Raw genomic sequence first — 12,238 nt, forward strand, 5'->3', positions numbered from 1 at the left:
TCTTTTTTATCTAAATCTTATTATTTTTAAAATAAAAATATGCAAAACAATACGAACGTACCAGCCTTTCATTGTCTCTTGCGTATATCATCAAAGCATATGTAAAACAAAAAAAAAGGAACATAAAACTGCGTCCTATACAACACTTTTGCGTAACATTTTTCCTTTGCGGAAGGTCACATAACACGCGCGCAAATTCATGTGCAAGAAAACACAACCGGTAGTCTACTTTAGCAACAGACGGTAACGCTTCGTTTCATTCCGAACACTGCGCGTCCATCTACCCAAAATGTTTGACCCTTGTTAGGTAAGAGCACTCTCGTCCGAAGATCACGCGTAAAGTATCAGTGAGGGCGGCAACAAACCAACGCTTCCGTATGACAATAAATCGCGAACGCGAATTTTTCTGCCCGCGAGTATCATCGCGTGATGTGAAGCGACAACCAGTGTTTCACCATCATCGGCTGGCAGTTGTGCAGTAGATGGTAAAATGAAAATTTAAAATAAATGTCTAATCCTTTGAAAATCCGCTTCACATTTCCGTTTCCCGCACGATAACTGCCGACCGAACTGTGCGTGTCTGGTGCTTTTCCTTTCGATTAATCGCCAAACGGACAGATCCCCGGTAACGCACAGGACCTGCGTTGCGATAATGTCTGTATGTCGACCCGTTCGTACGGACAATACGCGACGTCCCGAAAATCCTTTCAAGTTTAGCTAACACAACCAATGGTCATTTCGGTGATAGCGCCTTCATCCTGCTAGTTCCTTTAGCAGGCTTACCACCTTCAAATAATGGTTTTTTTTGGTACATATCGCTCAAACGAAAAAAAAACATTCATAAAATACAAACAAAATCCTTTTTCATTTATCGTACACACTTACCTCCACAAACCAACGTGACATCTGTGAGCGTGGCGGAATCGAACAGGTTCGAGAAGGCCGCCGCTAGGTTGGATGAATAGTTGCTCCACTTGAGGCAGTACTGTTGTTGATCCATGTTGGTGCCGTTTGCCTTCCGTAGACACAGCGCGTACCCCCCGACAGTGAACGCTTCCCGTGATGATCGCACGCGCGCGCGCGAGAGAGAAAAAAAGGGATACTTTATCACACACGCTGGTCCACCGCACACGAAGGGGTGTGAACCGAGTGATACTAAATTTGCTCCGTCTTGGATTTGAATTTGCTTCGAGGGCGCGATTTAATTCGGTGGCCGGTGCTTTTTTTTTGTTTCGTTTTATGCCGTGATGCTTCTTAATGTGGCGCTCTGGCTAGCGTTTCGGTTTCTGCTGCTTGTTTCCGTTTTACGTTTGCGCTATTATCCCGCGAACGATCTGAAATGGAGGAAATAATCAGGAATGCAGGTTAGAGAATCGTTTTACGAAAATAGCAATCAAACTAAACAGTGGAAGGACATTTCATTTTTCGCCTCCATCACACAAACAGGAATGTGGACCACAGGACGTCCCTTGGCTGTGTGGAGCGAGGATCATCACAACAGCTTACGAAGCTCTCCGAGAGTTGGGCTGTGAAACAAAAAGTCAACCACCGAACACTGGCTCACAGCCCAAACGATTCGGTGCGCCTTTACACGCGTTCCACATAAATCTTTGATTTATCTTCGATCAGAACCCATAGGGTCGCAGCGGAGCTTGCCCTCCGATTCGGTTACATTTGAAACGGAAATAAAAACATCCCACCCACCTTCAAACAAAAAAATAAGGAAAAACAGTCCGAACTTACAACAAACAACCCGACGATAAATCTTGAATGCAAGGAAAGCGACGCATCTACGGAAGGTTAGAAAAAAAATGGAAGCAACAGAATAAAACAAACCATCCATTAAAATGATGGTAGGTTGCTTCACAGCGTTCGTTCCAACCGTTACGGGGAAGCAAATAACTGTACGGAAGGAGCTCCAAAACCCAGGATACTTATTTTTATTTTAAGGAAAGGGCTAGTGGTGCACGGATTTTTGGCCTGGTTTTGTGGTTGTGGAGTCCGAAAGCTGAAAGCAACAGCAGCTACCGCAAACAAATCCTGCGAGCTCGTAAAAATGTACAAAGCGATTTTGGAGCGATCGATTTTTGTCTTTTGACGTGCCGTGTCTGTACTTTGGAGGGAAAATACAACACTTTGGTAATACATCATGTAGATCAGTTCGTCAATGTTAAATTGGATCGGGTTTTAATTTAACTTAATTATTGTCTTTTATATTTAATAAACATAATTCGTCAAAGGTAAAAGGTATAAGTGGTAGAACATTAAAAACATACACGAATCAGTGCATTTTCGTTGTGTCTATACCAATCACGAAATAAACTTAGTTTAGAAAACCGATTCATGTTTGCTTGTATTCCTACAAGGAAAATACTACCTTTAGAGACGTGGTTCGGCCACAATTAAATTTTAAATTAAATTGAACTCCAATATAAGGGTTAATTATTTAAGAAGAAAAACTGAATTTTGGATTTTTTATTTAAAGATAATGAGTCTACGTTATCTAAAAAGTCCACGTGTATGCCACTTTCAGCCTATCATTATTATTTTTTTGGTCTAAAATGGGAAGCACCTTCGTCTCCTACATATGTATAACGGGTGCAACGTTGCACCTCTGACGGTAATCTGCTAATTGGACATTATACAGCCTTCAGCGTTGCAGCTACAAAAAATTTAGTATTTTTCCCTAAGCCTAGAAAATGTTCAAAATTTATAAATTAACATTTTTAAATGAAGCCAAAACAGTTAACCGAAATAACTGATAAACCACAAAACAAATAATTTTCTATTATACATTTACAACAAAACTTAAAAAAAACATACATTTAAATAATATCTAAAATTGCTAACAATGAGCACACACAATATGTAGTCAACATTTTGTTTTGGTTATCTTTTTTCTCCCCCATTTTTTTTCGTCAAAATTCTACCCCACTTGTCTTTTCCATTAAAAAAAAAGTTTCATATAAAGCACACCAAAAACCAGAATGCAGAATGCACAAATGCCATGCTAATTAGCAAAACCCCATCCTGTCACGGATCCACCCTTATTGTTTACACATCCAGGTTCCGCGTTTTAATGATGGAAATTAGTCGTTCTAATGCGTTCCCGGTGCTCGTTCACCACGTACGCGAGTGATGTGCATAAAATTTACATTTCCTTTGTTTTTTTCACACGATGCAGTTTCGGTCGACCAAAAAAAAAAAGAGAAAAAAAACAATCACACTTGAGGTAAATGGATTTAATGTGTTTTGTTTCTGTCACTGTTTTGCTTGCTATTTGTTTCCCCCCTTCAACGGGCCAGGTGCGGTAACACACACGCATGTTAAAAGAGGGTAAAAGCGCACGTTCGCGATGTGTTTGATTAAATTCAATAACACACAGCACAACATACAATGAACACAAACAACAACAAAAAAACCCGGCGGAGGGGGGGAACGGACATAGCAAAAAAAAAATCAACATGCAACAAAATATTCATCGTCAGCAGCATGGTGAGTAGCTTTGTCGTGCCTTGCCCCTTCCCGCCCCTAAAAAAAAACCTTCAGCATTGCAACGACATGGCCGCATCCGATCCGGAACGCACTTGCGTTCGCCCGCGACAAAACGCACACTCGAACATTGGTACGCACACACAGCGGGCCGATGCAGTCGATGGAAGGCGCGTAAAGTGCGACTGTCGAAATTTCGGTTAAATAGATTTGACCTACAAAACCCTGCGGTACAAGGCACCGTATGTGTTGCATTAGTAGCCTGGCGGAGGTTACGTTTGTTTTTTTTTTCGATGGTTCGGACGGGTATTTCTTTTGGCGAAGGGAATGGTACGGGTCTATTGGGAGCATGACATCAAATGCTGTTACCGTGGGGAGGAAAGATGAAAAAGGTTTTCCGGCACGGTTGCCACTTCCGTCGTCGCTCAGGTCGTTTGCAAGTGCGTTTCTATTCATTGGAATGCACTTATGAAGAATTTTTACGGGGGGAAACATTTCAAAAACTTACTTAAAAAACTAAACAGTAAACTAAAAAACTAAATTACAAAACCACCAAAAAATTCACTGTCTAAACATCGTGCATCAACAGAACGATCTTCTCCAAAAATGATAATGTTTTTTTTTGTTTTGTGCCGCGCACAGCTACTGCTGGACACATCATCAAACAGTTCAATTTTGTGACTGATTGCATTCCCACCCCACCCCGTCCACCCCAGCGAGGTTCGTTTTGTGGGACAAATGCGTTAATCAGCAATTAAAAATGCATGAGCTCCAGCGTGGATCGCGTACGCTGCAACACCACATGCATGCTTGCATGCGTGAACGTAAGCACGCGGACGCATCCGACTAGCAACAGCCCGTCGTGTCTTTTCCTTTGTTTTCGTAGCCGACGCACTGGTGCTGCTGCCGCGGTTGCATTCGCGGTTCGTTCACACTCTTTTCATTTTCGGGTCACATGTTCGGCATTCTGTTTCGGTGCCATCAAAGTGTGCTATATGCGCTTGCCGTTGCTGCTCCAAGCAGGTTTTTGCCGAATTTTGAGGGTCGGTTTGTTAGGTTTTTTGTTTTGTGCTAGCGATCGAGAACCATTTGTGCATCGATGCCAAAAATGCTAGCGGATGTAACACCTGCCCAAAAGCGAACGGCCGCGTGTCGGAAGTAACGATGCCCAAAAGCGGAAAGGGCATTAACGAACGTTCTATTCATCATTGGGTTTGTCATTGTGGGTTAATAAAGTCGTTAACAAAACCACAACGGTTTGATGCTGGTATAGCATAATGTGAAGAAGATATGTGACTAACTATTTTAAAGTAATTAGCTTTAGCGAAGTTCTTTAAACCCTTGAAAACTTGAAGATCCATATCTCATGAATATCTGGTGAAAATTTCAAATAAATTTACCAACAAATAACGGAGATCGAGACCAAATGAGAAACTCTTCCCTATTCAAAAACGCATATTTAAATTGATGAAGCGAGTTTATCTTCTAGAATTTCTCGAGGACTTGTCCAACGATTGATTTAAAACTGTTTTAAAATTTTCTTTCTACATAGGTTGGAATTGATTTCTTTTTGTTTTTCGGCCAAAATGTTCAATGAAAAATAGCTGCCTTTTTAGTTTTCGATGCCATCCATTTTGTCTTGATTTTCAAGATTCAGCTCATCAAGTAGTAGGATTTAAGTCATTTTCGTCATAAGATGTACAGATTAAAGGACAATCCTACACTTTTTTATTTTATCGAAAAAAAACTTAAGCCTCCACAAGAACTGCATATTCCTGCATCTGACATTTGACATTGCATTAATGCTCCACAATTTTAATCCAAAAGCAATTAGAAAAGGAATTTTCTTGTTTACATACTAAAGCAATCTACCCTTACATTGCAAACGATACACATAGCTTAAAATATACTCAAAAAACCATTATTCCACTCTCAATATACTGTCTCAGCCAACGACAGTTTAGGGGATAGGAAAAAATAGCCATATAAACTTGTTTTTTTTTGTTTATGAAAAATCCCCATTATGAAAAATCTTTACAAAAAAAGAGAAAATAAAAACAACAAACAGTCCTGCAGACCACATGAACAAAAGCACCAAACTCAGCGCAATAAAGCGCATCTGTAAGAAGCTGCATTTGACTGTGCAGTATACGGAATGCGGAAAATACTCTCATAAAGAAGAGTAATACAAATGAAGACCTCATATCAACGCCAAAGATTCATTAATTCATGCAAGAAAGTGCCACGTAAGCAAACAGTGGCTTCAGTGGTAAAGAAAAACCACTTGCATTAGACATCCCACCCATCAAAGGGAACTGCAGTGGAAAACAAACAAACGAAAAAAAAAACACAGCATAATTCTACAGCTATTTTCCGGCCTTCCTTTAGGGGGTCTTACGTTATACGAATAGGAGTGGTCCTTTATGCAACGCCATTATACGTACTATCCCTCGCTTCGAATCACTAACACGTATCGTTTTTTTTTCTTTCTTACATGCCTGCATAATGTATGTCCAACCCCAGTGTGCAAAAAGGATAGATTGGCAAGCTTCTGCAACGCTGACAGACTGCACACTGCCGGAGTTACGATTTTCTGCACTATTTTCCCCCCCAAACCCCAGTAGAATACAATAATCTTTTTGTGCCCTCTTTTATTAGGCTTTATCTAAAGCAAAAGGCCCACGCAAAAAAAATAAAAACCCCAAAAAAAGGATACATTTTCTTCATACTCATATCCTTCCACAAAAAAAAAGGTTGTTGCAAGAAGACGCATAGGTTACACAATTTATAGCGCACGCATACGCTCCACAAACACTGCCAGCAATAGCATGCGTTTTCATGGTGTTTTGCCTTTTTACATAAGCAGCTGCAACTAAGTGAGGAAATTCCATTACCGAGGTACAGTGGAAAAACACCTCCTATATACTGAATGTCGTATGAAACGAAAGCAGTTTATGGGAAGTAGGAGGAAAAGTGTGCTCCACACCATTACACAAACTTCCCTGCACATCTATACTCCATACCCAATTTGAACTCGTTGCAACAACCGCATCGGACGGCAATGGTACCCGCATCGGTTCTAAAAGTCCGCAATCTTCTTGCCTCGTGCTATTAGTCAGCAGCAGTAGCACTAGAGTATACTGCATAAAATTAAGTGTCCCACACTGCTGCTGCATATGCCCGTCTGTGTACCGTGCCATGATTATCCTGCCATAGTGAAAGTGAAATCGTAAAACATGCGCCACCACCCACACTGACAGGGGACCTCCTTTCTTCTTGCCTTGCACTTTTGCCTCGGTACACGGTGCGATTATGCGCAAATGCAAGCAAATGTACCAATGTGCCTTGTTTGGGATCGCCGCAGGGATTCCACAACTTCCCTTTCCGGTCCTACACCCGGTAGGAAGCGGACGGACGGAACACCAAATAGCTGCATACAATGTTCGGCTTCCTTTTTCATGGAAAAATACAACAACAAACTGGTGCACATTTCACTTTCACTTTCTTACTGGTCGTTGGCTTTTCGTATGGCCCTACCAATGCCATTGGGGATATTCGTATAAAGGGAAAATCCTGCAACATATAATCAGCAACAGTAGTAGCGATGGTGTGGCAAAAAAAAGGAAGCTGGTGCGGGTGTCGATTGCATGATCAAGAGAAGGAGGAGGAGAGAAAAAGACCTCCACCAGAGGGCATCTTTTTCACCCACATGCAACATTTCCTTATGTTCCGATACTTCCACAGCGCACACGGCGTAACGATGCGTCTTTACATGAAGAAAAACATCACCCCCGTTTGGCATTCGTCCGTCCAGGAGCAAAACCTTAGGGACAGGTATTGATTTTACCGTACCATATCACCCACAACGCATCCTAGATTTTCCAACCCACCACACTCAATCAGTCAGTTGCAAGGACCGCGGTGGGGGGAGATGTGAGTATTAATTTCCAGCAAACACTGCTGTAACACCAGCACATCCCCATTTACTGAAGAGCCCAGACTACAACTCCGCACCGGGCGGTTTGTGTACGGATTTTACGACCCACCCAACCCAACATCGAAAGGCCTGCAGCAGTTTTTATTGCGCTGCGTTGTGCGTCGTTGCGCTTCTCGTTGCGCACAAGAATATGCGTTCGTAAAACAACAATCATTCCTGAAAAAGGGGTAGGCGTCAGCTTTCCTTCGTAGCAATTTCGGCCGGAACTTCGGCCGAACCTGTGTGCGAATGACATAAAAAGGGTTAAACGCATTTCGAGCTGGATATAAGAAAATTACTACCTACCACTACGAGTGTTTAGCAATTCGAGAGTTCCTTGAACCGCTACACACCGTATCTTCGTCTCTGTGAGAGGGATATCAGCGTAAGGTGAGCCCCGTACACAAAAGCAGGAACCGGAGCCAACAACACTTAACGATGGCCAGCGGCGGTACATAACAAAGTGTAGTAAAATGCGTTGCACTACAGCCTGGTCCCGAGATGATCTCATTCCGAGCGTCATACATATCCTCAATCTTCCATGTACAGCGAGCAAATCTTCTACTCCACAGTCCGCCGGCTCGGTAGAACACTAAATGTGTTGCTTCATAAAACTGCATTTTATCGTTTGGTCCTTAAAAACATAAAATTTACACCCTCCTTTAAGCATACCTTCGATATGGACGAATTCCTTAGAGACCGGAACCGGGTAACGTAAGAACCAGAAGGTCCGCGGTGATGGATGGAATTCTCGATGGGATTTTTGGATGAACCAAACAAAAAGTTATCTGCATTTTGCGTAACACTCGAATAAATGTTGCAGTGGAAGGAATTGAAGGAAAATTGGTTTTTCCCCTGAACAACACGCACAGCACAATATTGCGATTGGGAAATACATTTAGATTTAGACATTGAAGTCATTGCAATGTGGTAGATATTTTCGGAACTGATGCATCTTAAAAATTAAGTGACACAAGAATTTATTATGGAGTCGCCCAGTGTTTCTTCTATGTTCTTTATATCGATTCTTATTTAATCTGAATTCTGGGGCAAGAAAAACTACAACAATAACAAAAATAAAATTAAATTTATTGCATCTAATTAGAAGGTATTAAAATCCGCTTTTTTTACTAATTTGCTAGAAGATTGTGAATGGGCTTTCATGGACTTCCTGTACATTGAAATTTATTCTAAACAGGATGTGATCCTATTTAGCATTGATTGGATGCAATAAATTTCCCAAAGAATGTAACCTTTAATAACAAAAAATCCATTTCGGACTAAGGACTGATAAACCAACTCTGGTAGAAACTTTCGCTAAGAAAGACAGGACAAGACGAGCTATTCCAAAAACCCAAACAACAGAAACACCCAATTCGACCAAATTTTACAATACACTAATGATGTGCAGCTTCCGGCAATTTTGCGAGGATATTGTAAAACTAAATGCAAAACCAAACATTCCTGCCAATAATCAAGATCTGCACAGTGGTGCTTTAAATCTGAGACAGAATTAAACGACCCCCAACACGCACTCTAATCGATAGCCAGTTCGCTTAAAGCACACTCACGATCCAACAGATCTTTCCAACGATTTCTTGGATAATGCAAAACAAGCTCCCTAAAAAGCAGGCAATAACCATAACCGATAGCTAACAACAAACGAAAACAAAGGCCCACGCACGCACTCACGCACTAATGAGCGATGTTGAAATGACCGTTTTTTTTTTTGCTATTCGTTTCCAGTTTCAGTTCTAGGTTTCCACGCAACATGCTCACGACCGAATGGTGTGTTTATTATGGCTTTTTGCCATTTTTTGAACGCAAAAACTATACGCACCACTATACCATTGCTGCAACGGGATGATGAAGGCACGATGGAATTGCCGGTCTAATAACTCGTTTATTGCAACTCCCATAAACGGGATTGGGGAATGGTTTAATAGTTTGCGGTTCGACGTCCTCTCGTTTTAAAATTTTGCCGGACGAAAAAAGGAAATGCGTACAACTTTATACCCTTCCATGCCAACGCACGCACAATGCAATTTACGCGTTACTTGGCTCTTCATCTGGTACACTGTTCTCGCGTTATGGCATTAAGTATTGATTTTGCGAATTTTTGGTGGCTTTTGAACAGCAACATGCAATTCCATTTACAGCGGACCATTTACAGATGAGGGCTAACATTTTACCTATTTGCTGCTTTGTATGAATAAGTATACGTAGTTGACTTTCTTCTCTACGTTTAAAAATTCGCTCTACAAATAAATAACGAAGCAGGTAACATAAAACTAAAAATACGCACAACGCTAGACATGACCAAATAAGGGCCATTAATATTTATACGCACATTTTAAATTATAAAACATCCCGTTGCGAGTGGCAAGATACGGGTTCGGTTTTTTGGACTGTATCTTTTTTTCCTCCTTTCCTTTTTTTTGCTGACCATCAGAGGCTAAAAATATAAAAAAAAAACAAAAAAACAAGGTTTCAACGTTGTCTCCATGCGTGCTGCATTGCCATCTCATCAAAAGCTAGACCATACTGGGCCCATGCAAAAGCTACACCTTGAACAGCTACAATCGGCCCAAAAATGTGTGTTAAAATATGATGCAGAAAAACACAGCACAGTAAGGACAGGATGCTAAAATGCGTAAATCAATACATTAGCCATCAGCTGCTAACAAAATTTGCAATAAAAAAAAAATAAAAAAAGGAAACATAAGCCGAAATTCAACACAACAAGGCTTTCGATTTATATTGATCGTACGGCTTCTCTCTATCTCTCTCTATCGCACCAGTTTCTTCACTCTCTTCCGCCGATCGTTACTGATCTTTTTTTTTGCTCGATTTCGTGCTGCTTTTGATCTTCGTTGTGTTGTTCTACCAGCGGCATAAAACGATAGACACCTTTGGCCAAATTAACGGCTCACGCATTGCGTTTACGCACACAATCGTACGGACCAGACGTCGACCTCGGTCACTACCAGCAAACGCACACAAATCCCGCCACCGAAACGCATTTTTATCGAGGCCAATAGCATCGACGGCGATGCGGGAACTCCGGACAAAACGGGTAGGTGATGGAGGATTTCCGTTTCTAGCTGCTTTCTCATTTTAGCAAACGAAACCCGCGCGTTGCTTTGCCACGCATGCGACCGCGATCGTTCGATCGGCCTATCCGTTCATACGACCTGCAATATACACAATGGCCGGTAAACGTCACCACAATGTAGGAGACCTCCACACGGTCTCCCTCCATCAACCTCGGCTCCCCATGCAAACAATCAACCGTGATTGGTGAGGTTAGCGTTTTATTCAAGCACGAAAATCCACCGAAAATCGCACAAAGTTTACGCAGCTGCAACCGAGGTGCGTACGGTGCGTTACGCACCTTCATCTCACGGTGTGTCCTCGACCGTCGGCAGACAGAATCCAAAAATCCGGTCCTCTCTCCTCAAACCGCCTCCTTCTCCCAGAGCTACTCAAAGCAAAAGCAAAAAAACTCGTTGAGTCATAGCTGCGATCGGTTCGCGCGATCGTCAATGTGTGCCATGGAACATTTTGGAGCTGAGCGTTTGACGTAGCTTATCTTTCCCTTCTCGTCCTACTGTCTGTCTTTCGGTCCAGTCAATCAGTTTCGCTTAGTTGCTTAATCAGCTGGCATCTGTAGCATATTTGGTTAACCTTTTTCAACTTATGGGTCACTTTCAAAGGCCGCGAAAGGTGCGACTATTAGTAGTTGCAGCTTATACATCGTCGCATCAATGACGTTTAACCATTAGAAAATCCTACAAGGAGAAAAAGCATAACAGACAGACCGTTTAATAATGTGTTCGCAATTTTATTTCCCTTTCCATTTCCAGTTTACGTTACCTTCGCCGGGGACGGGGGTCTGGGTGGTGGGTGCGTCTGTCTGGTGCGTAAGTTTTCCGGCCTTGACACCACTTTTTTTTTGCTGTTGTTCGTATTGCTCGTGCGCTCATTCGCACAATGATCGGCTTTGCCAAAAAATGCCATAAAAAAACAAAGGCTGTAACCAACCAACAAACCGTGAAGACCTCACAATACCGCTCACTACAATATCTACCGGTAACAGTTCCGTTAGGGTGGGCCTGGGGGGTTGGGGCTTTTTCCATCTACACCTGATGTACGTAATAAATGCACTTTTCTAACACACACGCACCGGTAACCTTACCCACAAATTGGACCAAGGTAAATGGGAAAGTGGCAAAACAAGTTGCTAAAATAGATAAAACTGCTAAAAAGCTGAAACTGATTTCACCCCCTAGGAGAGAGGGGCAACAATTAATAGCTCTTTCGATTACGATTGTGATGAAGGAAGAAACGCAAATGTCTGGGCAGGTGAATGTGAGTGTGTGTCTGTAAAAGTTTTGTAAAATCCTTCTTCGCTCCCGGTAAGCAGTTAAAGAAGCGCAAAAGCACAAACTCCATTTGACGTGCGTGTCCATTAACGTTAACTAGAAGCCGTTCTTCAAAACGGGAACTTTAAGCAGAGAAATAAACAAAAAGTGTTGTTTGTTTCGCACTTGCCACGCAGAGTTTATTGTTTTTTTTTTCTTTTCATCCAGCTCATCAAGTTTCTTACGCACAGTAGACGCACGCGTCTACAGTTGCACAAAACAAACGCGTTTTTTTTCGTCTGCTTCTCTTCATATCCCGGTAGCCGGGCAAGCGGATTTGCTACACTGAACACGTCCCGCCAGGTAATTGCATTCAAAACTACCCAAAATTAGTTTTTCCTTTACC

At 41.9% G+C, this 12,238-nt stretch overlaps 1 protein-coding gene across 5 annotated transcripts in view; it reads right to left on the bottom strand.

The window, feature by feature from the left end:
• The window catches only part of LOC125764500 (zinc finger protein chinmo), a 117,524-nt gene that overhangs the window by 52,955 nt on the left and 52,331 nt on the right, over window positions 1-12,238 (bottom strand). For all 5 annotated transcript variants that reach the window (XM_049428831.1, XM_049428830.1, XM_049428834.1 and 2 more), the window contains one exon: window positions 886-1,334. In XM_049428831.1, coding sequence (XP_049284788.1) covers window positions 886-1,000 — 115 coding nt within the window. In that variant the 5' untranslated portion in view covers window positions 1,001-1,334. The remainder of the gene's footprint in view (window positions 1-885; window positions 1,335-12,238) is intronic.

Source organism: Anopheles funestus, chromosome 2RL (assembly GCF_943734845.2).
Source record: "Anopheles funestus chromosome 2RL, idAnoFuneDA-416_04, whole genome shotgun sequence".
Classification (NCBI taxonomy): Eukaryota; Metazoa; Arthropoda; class Insecta; order Diptera; family Culicidae; genus Anopheles; species Anopheles funestus.